Genomic DNA, 10509 nt, shown 5'->3' with positions numbered 1-10509 from the left:
TCGAAGCATTAAGCAATAGTAATAATAACAGTATCTTTCGCAACGTGGAGAGACAACTCAAACGCAGAAATGCATTTCAAGTCCAAGAACGAAAATGTTAGTTAAGGAGGAAACCATTCGCTAAAGAAATGCCACAACAGTGACTCGAGCAGGAGTGGGATTTGAACTTTTAAAAAATAAATGCAGACCTTTTTTATTATTTTCATTTAGCCAAAAAATGTCCCGTTTTACAGATTTCATCAGCTTCATGTTATTGCTTCAGCAATTCAGGTCGAACTCTTTTCTAAAGTGTAGCAGCAGTCTCCTTCCAGGACTTGAACCGCAACCAATCCGTCTTCAGCTGACATCATGCCACTAATGCTTAAAAACTGTGGCAAACTGGAGAAATTTTCGAGATTAAAAAAAATCTCATAATAATGCAAGTAACAAAAGCGAGTAATTTAAACAACCTAAATCCGAGGCCTTAAGATAAAGCAGTAACGTAACGTAAGTACTCTAAAATGCTGATACTTCAGGGTGCAACACACACATCAAGCGATAAAAATTAATTGCCTGACTGAAAACTTAAACGTGAAAATACTTTTAAATACTTTTTTAAAATGCCCTTATAAGTAGAATGGCAGACGCGAAGGCGTTTCGGTTTGCAGATGAGGTGTGTCCCCCGGTGTTTGCCGTAGATGTTTGGATGCCATGGAGACTGCAGTTTTTTGGGGGAATCCGTTTTAGGGACGCGCGACGCTGCGAGTTCTGCGTCAAATCGAAATTTAAGCGATGAAACGGTAGCCGATGAAGACGTGCTACTGTTCCAACGCTAACCAGCCGTATTCAATCTATGCAGTCTGATCGCATTTATTAACATTTGTCATTTCCGGCGCAGTATCAGCAAGTCGTGGTGGTATTAGATTGTTGTTCTTCGTTCTGCACCCTGACCCTCCTCCTGTGCTTGTCAGAATAAACCCAAAAAAATCATGTCTTTCCGAGACTTGAGGAGTGAGTATGATCTGCTTGCAAACATTCTTGTCTTTTATTTGTTCTATAATGATAATCGAATAACCGTCTCTATGTCTTATCTGGCCAGGATGATTTGGTGATCATGATCATGTTTTTCGCACAGGAGGTTCATGGTTGAAAGTGTTCTCTCTCTCTCTCTCTCTCTCTCTCTCTCTCTCTCTCTATCAAGACTTCACAGAGATGATGAGGGCCCTGGGCTATCCTCGCCTCATATCCGTGGAAAACTTCAGGACGCCAAACTTCGCGCTTGTGTCCGAGATCCTCGTGTGGCTGGTGAAAAGGTCTCCATCGGGATGGTCTCCCCAAGGCTGACAACCCTCGGCGGGGCTCTCCTTGTACCCGGGCCCACAGCACCCTCGCATTTTTCGTGCCTAGGCTTCTTTACGTTAACTGTGATTGTGTATTTCGGGCATTTTATAGTTCACCTCACTGGCAACAATTACGAAATGCAACAAAATTCTTAGTTGTTTCGATTTTTGCATTGATTCTGATTACATTTACATTTATTCAGTTAGCAGACGCTTTTCTCCAAAGCGACGTACATCTCAGCAAAAGTACAATTTATGCATTACATTAGGAGAAAGAGAGACATAGTTGCAGACATGTGATTCTTAAGTAAACCTAGTTTGTTACTTTCCACCTGATGCACCGATGTTCATCGCATGAGTAGATGCACAAAACTCAGGACAGACTAATCCTGATCACCTTCCTACCAATTTTTTTTCTTCTTTTTAAAAAGGTACACAAACATTTACATACAATACAGGAGTAGTATAAAGGCTTATCTGGCCACGATCATAAAGTTACGGTGCATGAACGGTTACGCCTTACATGAGCTAGAATTTATTAACTAAAGTTTATCGATTACAAAAATACTGCTAGTTCTTCTAGCGTGTCATGATTATTCACATATTATTGTAGCCATTGGAAGATTCTAGAAGGCATTCTAGCGTGTACCAGAACATTCTAGAAAGCATCTCGTCCTAAAACGTACTGGAATATTCAGCGTCTAGAAGCCAGTGGCAAAATTCATCAAAATTTTTCACTTTAAAGAATGTGGAATATTTTTCTGAAAACTCACTGATAGTACGAACTAACACCGAAAGTATGTTTGATCTAACAGAACTGAATGGAAAATGCAACAAAGGCGACATAAAATATTTGTTACGTCGTGTTATTAGTCCAAGTTCATCATAGGACTGGAACTGTATGTTTTTGCAGTATTTTAATGCTTAAAAGAGTCAACAGTGAGAGTCTTATGTTGAAAGTATAAGCATCATCAGGTTTTAGGAGGGCACATCAATATCATCCTTGGTAGAAGAAATCTTTTTCTGGCAGTTAAAAGCGATGACCGTTTTATAGTTACTTTCCCTCCCCTTAAAGTCTCATAACTAACCAACAATTGTAAGTCGCGCCATTAAGAATGTAGTGCTTGGGAAAGTAGTGGGAGTAAAAACGCTAGGTAATAGGTAGTAGGGTCATTTGCTAGAAATCTGCAAATTTAAGTAAAATTGTACAATATGTGGCATTTTTTTTCTTTTACTGGCAAAATATTTTAATGCATCTATTTTCTTGGTAGAGCAATAAAACCTGGAAAATGTATAAGAAGCATAGTACCACTAATTATGTTTAGAGAGGATTCAGTACGAGGCACCAGTAGGATGTTTTGTTAGGGATACTGCAGTAAAAAAAATAGTCTGGAAGCTGTCTAAAAAACACCTGTATAGCCTCACCTGGTCGCTTCAGTCAATGTTTGTTTTTGCTTTCGCTCTAGATATGAGCCTCAGATGGACATTCCGAGTGATGTTGAAACGGAGTCTGACCGAGTCTTCTTCATTAAAGCTGTCGCCCAGTTTATGGTACTTTTTGTGTTGTCTGGTATTTTTTATTTATAAATTAACCTCTGCTACTGCACAAATAATCTATGTCCTGCTTGTTTCTTTCAGTGGACCATATTTTTCTTTTTTATTATGGAACTAGAAAATAATAGGAAAGAATAAAATGTTCAGAATATATTCATATAGTCAGTAAAGAAATCCCGGCACTTGGAACCGAATACCTTTTACTGCGCATCTGATTTCTTACATTTTTCAGTATTGAATCTATGGTGAAATACTGCATGCTGCAGTTGAGGCCTGAATTAGTCTTTTTTAATTTTCTTTCCGCAAACAGGCTACAAAAGCTCACATCAAACTGAACACCAAGCGTCTCTACCAGGCAGATGGCTATGCAGTGAAGGAGATGCTTAAGATCACGTCTGTCTTGTATGGTGCCATGAAGACCAAGGAGTTGGCGTCTGGGGACAAGCTTGAAGAGGACAGCAGCAAGTTCAAGTTTGATTTGGGATCTAAGGTGACAGAATGAGATAGAGCCTTAATTGTCTTCGCAACAAGGCGACCGTCTGTTGTTTGCTTCAGAATATCCAGCATCCTCCCGTCTTATTATATATAATAAGGCCTGTTATAGCTCATCCAAAGTTTAAAGAAGTAACAAACAATGCAACCACTCATGTCTTCTCAACCTGACTGTTGGAATTGTCACTTAATTACAAGTTTCAAGGAAAAATGATCTAAAAAGTTATTGAAAGGTTGCAGCAGAACAGCGTATAAATGAATCAGAAATTATGGCAGTAAAACCTCCAGTTTGACCTAAAGAAATGAAGATAGAGGAGCAGTAACCATAGCGTACTCTTCGATTGAGTGCTGCTTTAATCCCTTTGAGTCTGCATTCATACAACCTTGTAGTGTCTCTACCAGAGTACATCACTCCTACTGCGAGTACACAGAGCTCAGGTTCCCTAAGGCTCCCCCGTCCATATTATTGCCACGGATTATAATTATTGTTTGGGTACCTTCTAGTCTCCATCATACACATAACAGCATCTGTATTTGGGTCAAATGGGTCAAACCAAGAAGGGTCAAGAGCAGTGAAACGTACCCCGTTAGGTGATCATGTTGTTTCCAGCCTGTGTGTGACTAATAACATACAATGACACATCTTCAACACATCTTTCTTTCTGGTTTTAGATTTCTGACCTGAAAGCTGCAAGACAGTTGGCATCAGAAATTACTTCCAAAGGAGTCACACTCTACGACCTGCTGGGGAAGGAGGTGGACCTGAGGGTAAGGAAGAGGGTCGCGTGTGTCACCCCGTGCGTGAAGGAGGAGGCGCTCTTCCCGGAACGCAGCGAAGATGGGCTTCGGACTGCGAAGCACTTAACTTAAAATTGTCCCACGTTGGCGTTCACGCGGTGGGTAGTAACAGATGCAGTAAAACTCGTATCGGCGTGTTTCTTGCTTCAGTCGTTTAACACACTTTTACACACGCACAACCGCGCGTACGAAGCTAGATATTTGTTCTCCCTCCTAGGAAATGAGAACTGCTGCCATTGCCAGACCCCTGGAGATAAATGAGACGGAGAAAGCTCTGAGAGCTGCCATCAAGGAGGTCCTTGTGAGTACGGAGAGTCGTCACACACACGGTCCAGTGTTACACATACTGAATTATTGGACCTTGCTCTTGTCATTCGATGTCTCGTTAAGGATAAAATGACCCTTATAAAGTTTAATCCTTAACAAATAGAGATTTACCCTTTTAAAGAGCTGGGTACTATTTACTGAAGTCGTTTTATCATTTCTACCATGCTCAAGGAACTTTGAAGAAAGAGCACCAGGGCTGGTTTTACAATTAAACAAACCTCTGCAATCCCTGCGGGGGATCTGAAACCTGGCAACGGCAAATTTTTAAAACTTTGCTTAATAAACAGTTTTATTAACTTCCTTGAAATGATATTAAATAAAATGATACAAAATTTGTGCTCTGTGCCTATATAATATTGTCATGAATAATTTGGTAGAAATAACATTTTACTTACAAATTCCAATTTTCTTATCCCTTTTTCCGTTATCTCTATGTATCTATATCTAAAAAACACACATATATGTATTTTTATATATGTGTGTGTGCATGTGTATGTATGAATAGCTTTATTAATTTGGAGATGGAAATCTAAGGGGTGCCGGACTGATTCTGACCCAGGGATGCTACAAACCCGAATGCCGGCACTGTTAACTGCTGTGGTGTTCGTGGCCCAGTTGGGGTCGAATCAATAGAACCGTGTGGTTTACTTTATATTAAAAAAAAAAAACATACTTACATCCAGTACAATTTAAGAATGTGACTTGAAAGGCTGAAAAGGGGCATCAGGTATCAAAGCAGTTACGGTGGCTGCTTTTGGAGCCTAAAGGTTGCCGATTTGAATCCCACTTCCTGCTGTGGTGCCCTTGAGCAAGGTACTTTCCATAAATTGCTCCAGTAAAAATTACCCAGCTGTATAAATGGATAAATCATTATAAGTAGCCAAACAGTGCAATTTATTTTGGAGAAAAGCTCAGTAAATGTAGTAAAATATGGCACATTCTTAGTCCTGTTTTTACAAAGCATCGTTGAGCTCAATAAAAAGTCCAAACACAAGTCAGTAAAGGTGCTGATTTGTCCGATATGTCACGTGAACGTTTTTCTGCCCCCAGGAAAATGTCCAGAAGACCAAAGACACGCTGAACAATGTGTCGTCAGATGAGGCCAGTCTGGAGGCAAAGATCGAAAAGAAGAAACAGGAGCTGGAGAGGAACCAGAAGCGTCTGCAGACATTGCAGAGTGTGCGGTGAGCCAGCAGCCTGCCCAGTCTGGGCTCGAGGCTCCGTGTTTATCTTAATCAAGACAATTACGCCTATGGTGGGGTGGAATGTGGTGATGTAATGACTGGAAAACTGAGTACAGTTACTGTGAGTTTGAAAGTATAGGTGGGATGCCCTGTGAGAGTTTAAATTCCCTTTCTCAGGCCAGCTTTTATGGATGAGTACGAGAAAATAGAAGAGGAGCTGCAGAAGCACTACGAGACCTACGTGGAGAAGTTCCGCAACCTGAGCTTCCTAGAGCAGCAGCTGGAGGATTACCACAGGATGGAGCAGGAGAGGTTTGAGGTGAGGCCTTCGGGAACCTCATGGAGCTGGATGATCCTTGGGGAAGAAGAAGATGCACCATCAGCTTAACCAGTGTGTGTGTGCATGCGTGTGATTCACACAGGAGACTGAGAACACCCTGCGTGCGATGCAGAACAAACTGCGCGAGGAGGAGAGGAGGCTTATGAGGAGCGGAGGTGGGCACGTCCGAGAGGTCCACAGCGCTCTCCCAGGATTCAGCCGAACTTCCACCGCACTCGGCCATTTAGACCTTTAATGACGGTCGGACCTGTTGGGTCCAGCTCGTACGTTGCAGAATGTACACAGATGGACACTCTGGTTTCCTCCCACAGCCCAGAGACGTGTTTCAGCTGAATTGATGACTAAATTGCCTGTAGCGTGTGTGTGTGTGTGTCCATATGCAAAAATGGTGAATAAGTGCAGTGGGTTAATATTTTGCACATGATTGTTAAACTTCCAGTTCACATCATAGAAGAAAATTCTGAAGGTAATATTTGGAGTTGCAAAATCAAAATTTCTTCAGGTTTTCAGGTCTAAGACCAAAACAGTGCAATTTATCATATCTCAATGACTTAATATATTAATGTATCTTAATGCTGTAAGTCACCTTGGATAAAGTTGTCAGCTTAATTCTAGTTAAATTTGGAGAAAAGCGTCTCCTAAATCATTCGATGTAAATGTAACAGTTAAGGTCTTCTGATGGATTAAGAAACCCTGGCATGGATTCGGGGATTTGGATTGAGCTCCAGGAGGCTGTCTGAAAAGACTTTAGGATCTACGCTTAAGGGAATCTGTGCTTTTCTCAGACATGCCTCATATTTTCATAGTGTGTAAATCAACGTAGTTTATGGCACCTGCACTGTTGCTCTTATGACTCCTGGCACCAAGTCCTCCCACAGTCAGTGAAATCGTGTCTGATGCACCTCTGCCGGCAGCAGCGAGAGACGAAGATTCAGACATGGACATTCCCGAGGACGAGGGTTCGGACAGCGACATTGACGATCGCAGGCCTTCCAAGCCTCAGCCCATCAGAAATGTGCCCGTCGCAGGTACAACTGGTTATAAATGTGCATGAAATCCTGCAAGATCCTGCTATGGCAGGACTTGTAGTTTCTTTCTACGTGAGAGAATAAGGTGTGAAAGTGGGTCCAGGGGAAACGAGAAGCACCGCACAGCCTGTCTTTTCGTCTGTCCCGCACAGGGCGAGGTGGAGCTCGATTTCTGGGCACCATGCAGGGAGGAGACAGCGACGAGGTCAGTCCACACGGTTTTGACTTTCACCACCTGTCGCATGCATCACAGACACATGGGAGCAGCCACCTTCTCACTGCGTGAGCGAACACGGGATAGGCACTCGCTCGGGTCGGGGAGGTCGAATCTCGGTGCTACAGGTGGTCCTCGACTTATGCCAGGGTTCACTTATACTGTATTAAGTAAACTATAAGTGTATTTATATGACACTTTTTTCTCCAAAGTGACCTATAATTTTTTTTTTTTTTTTAACTGATTTATGCAGCTGGGTAACTTTACTGGAAGAATTTAGGGTAAGTACCTTGCTGAAGGGTACTACAGCTAGGATTCGAACCTGCAACTTTTGAGTCCAAAGGCAGTAGCGCTAACCACTACTCTACCAGCTGCCTACGTACATGTTCAGTTGACACGAAGTGAACACACTGAAATACTGGGGCATATGAAGGGAATTTGTTACATTTTCCCCCCAATTAATCATATAAAATCATATAAAAATTACAGTAATATAGATATTATTTTATACTCAAATATATTATATATATATTGTGTATATATATGTACTGTATATTCAAATACACTATAGTATTTTTTCAATCTGTACTATATTATTTTCAGTTTTATTTCTAAATGTCTTTTTCTTTCTAACACCAAACAAACTCGCTTCTTTTCTTGTTACACATTTGACTTAAAAAGTAACTTGATGAGAATCACAAAAGATAAGTACCGATCGCTGATGGACCCCTGAACGCTGAGTGAGACCCAAACGGTAAGAAACATGGTGTTTTGGGGTACTGCGCCGGACAGATGTTATCGTATAGCAGGTGGAGCGGTTGTCCTTCGATGTTGCAAAGGAACATTAGGACTCAAAAATTATGTTATTATGTAAAAACGGTGGCACAGCGAGTAGCGCTGCTGTCTTACAGCGCCTGGGTGGTGCCCTTGGACGTGGGTTTGATCCCCATTCAGTCTGTGTAGGTTTCCTCCAGGTGCTCTGGTTTCCTCCCACAGTCCAAATACATGGTGTTAAGGTCCCCCCATAGTGTGTGAGTGAGAGAGAGAGAGGGAGTGTTCCACTGATGTATGGATGAGTGATCCAGTGTAAGTAGTGTATCTAGCAGTGTAAGTCACCACGGTGAATATGGTGTGTGGGCTGGTAACACTACATAGAGTTCATTGGAAGTCGCTTTGGAGAAAAGCATCTGCTAAATAAATAAATCTAAATGTAAGAGTGATGGGACAGCTGTCGTAAGTCACGTGTCATGAGTCGAGGACCACCTGGCGTGTGGTGTTCAGTTTGCCTTCACTGTCCCCAGAAAACACTTCCATTCCTGCTCTGATGATACTCAAACCGCTCGGCCGGTTGCCTGTGCTTTGTCCTCGTCGCCTCACCCCTCATCCTTCCCCAGCACTCAAGTATCTTTTCTCCCTCTCTACACCACGCATTTCCCAAAAGCCCAAAACGACTGTGCCTGGCTCACTTCCACGAGCCCCCACGGGCAGGAAGAAGAAGGTTGGTTTTGTGTGTGTCCCAGGGGTTTCCTGCCCGTCACTTACGGCGGTCTCCATCAGTGTTCGTCGCCCGTATCTCCTCATCCTCACTTCGGTGTCAGACGCTGGAGAACCATGACCCTTTTTCGTAGAATGGAAAGTCGACATGAGCGCGAGCAAAGCCTGCTCTTTAGAAGCCCCCGTTTGGTGCTGTGCCCCCTTGGTAGCCATAGTTTCCATAGCTGTGATGTTGATAGTTGACTTATTTCAATGAATGTGATTTCTGTATTTGTTGGATTAGGGTTTGTACAGCAACCTACGCAGCAGGATATAAGTGGTTTCCCACGCTCTCAGGTAGACTTGAGAAAATCTTTTCGTCGCGGCCTCAGTCACGACACGTAAGCGTTCACGGCCCCGACATGTTCTGTCAGGAGTCGCACCCGGGGCTTCCGATCAACCGGTTTTTCGTTTCTTTCCAAATGTCTCGGAAGGTGGAAGAACGTTTTCTAGATTAAGCTTGAATGTGAAGGAACCATAGCATATATGAAGGTACTTGTACATGAACGTGAATAGTTGCGTTTCGCTGCTTAAAAAAATATTTCCCATTTGAGAATTTTGACGTCGAGGACACTTATCCAAGTGTCCCGTTTGACCGAGCCGACGGCTCTCTCCCGCGAATGTTCTGATGGTGTTGGTTCCTCAGGAAACATCCGAGGACAGCGAGATCGACGTGGACGACGACGACGACGAAGATGAGGACGAAGACGAGAACGGCGACCCCGAGGATGAGGACAGCCTGGAGGCGCCCGTTCCCAGGAGCTCACGGCCTTCCCATGGCCTCCGCCGCCCTGAGCTGCTGGAGGAGAGCGACAACGACTTCTGAGGCGGTAACCGGTTCTCCGCTTGAGGAAGGACGTCTGATCCGCGCCACGACATGCAGACCACATGCTTAGAGCTGGAAGGAAAGTGTACAGCTTAGGTGTCCTCTTGTGTCATCTTACACTTGCGCATAGGGACCATCCGTGGTGTTGCGACGATATTCATAAATGTGCCGTTACTATAAACTACAGTTTAAAAGCTGTGTAAATTGTTCTAGAAAGACAAACTCGTGACCAAATGACTACAACATTATAGACGACTGAAGATGTTAGAAATGAATAAATCATTATGAAACATGTCCTTGGGCAAAGGCGTCCGTGAAACCGAAAGTTAATAGTGACACTATTGTTGTGTTCCAAGTGTTTTTTTTTTTTCCTTGATTGTAAAGAACATTTTTTATAATAAAGGCTTGACAGTGTTGGAAGCTTGTTATAAAACGACGGATACTCTTAATTACAGAGGGAAGCTGGAAATAAGTCTCTTCTTTAGTTGTACAGCAATGTGTGTGTTTGTTTGTATATGTGCATGTGGTTTGAGATACTACTTTTAGACCCAAAGGCTGCAGGTTTGAGTCCCCCCTCTGGCTGTTGTACCCTTGAGCAAGGTACTTACCCTAAATTGCTCCAGTAAAAATGACCCGGCTGTATAAACGGGTAAATAATTCTGACCTTGCTGTTATAAGCGTCTTTGAAGAAAACCATCAGCTACATGTGTGAATATGCTGTATTTTACAAGATAACTAATTCCTTATGCTCTATTACATGTCATTATACAGTTTCACATTCTATTTGTCACATTGTACCCTGTTAACTAAGTTAAGACTCATGGAACTGATACTACTTATGGGGTCTTTAACACTCGCATCAGACCTGCTGGCGCACAGAAGCAAGACACAAAG

At 42.7% G+C, this 10509-nt stretch overlaps 1 protein-coding gene across 4 annotated transcripts; it reads left to right on the top strand.

The window, feature by feature from the left end:
* Positions 1-45: 45 nt before the first annotated feature.
* cluap1 (clusterin associated protein 1) lies at positions 46-10068 on the top strand. Of its 4 annotated transcripts, none has more exons than XM_029247035.1 (12): positions 46-486; positions 1181-1292; positions 2786-2870; positions 3184-3363; positions 4038-4133; positions 4381-4464; positions 5541-5674; positions 5852-5993; positions 6097-6169; positions 6929-7042; positions 7195-7247; positions 9436-10068. In XM_029247035.1, exons 2-12 carry the CDS (start codon positions 1192-1194, stop codon positions 9613-9615), a joined length of 1242 nt encoding a protein of 413 aa, XP_029102868.1. In that variant the 5' UTR covers positions 46-486; positions 1181-1191; the 3' UTR covers positions 9616-10068. The 4 variants fall into 4 exon arrangements, with proteins under 4 accessions (XP_029102868.1, XP_018590394.1, XP_018590393.1 ...); XM_018734878.2 differs by lacking the exon at positions 46-486 and adding an exon at positions 559-990 and having other exon boundaries at positions 6932-7042; XM_018734877.2 differs by lacking the exon at positions 46-486 and adding an exon at positions 561-990 and having other exon boundaries at positions 9436-10067.
* Positions 10069-10509: the final 441 nt, after the last annotated feature.

The sequence above is a fragment of the Scleropages formosus genome, chromosome 20 (genome assembly GCF_900964775.1).
Source record: "Scleropages formosus chromosome 20, fSclFor1.1, whole genome shotgun sequence".
NCBI classification, from domain to species: domain Eukaryota; kingdom Metazoa; phylum Chordata; class Actinopteri; order Osteoglossiformes; family Osteoglossidae; genus Scleropages; species Scleropages formosus.
Note: the sequence above shows the minus strand (reverse complement) of the source record. Positions and strands in the feature narration are given on the sequence as shown.

Bases quoted from the DNA above. Each gene is read 5' to 3' on its own strand.
- cluap1 (XM_018734877.2), top strand. From the start codon at position 969: ATGTCTTTCCGAGACTTGAGGA. The intron at 991-1,180 runs GTGAGTATGATC...CTCTCTATCAAG, and splicing joins GTCTTTCCGAGACTTGAGGA to ACTTCACAGAGATGATGAGG. The intron at 5,994-6,096 runs GTGAGGCCTTCG...TGATTCACACAG, and splicing joins TGGAGCAGGAGAGGTTTGAG to GAGACTGAGAACACCCTGCG.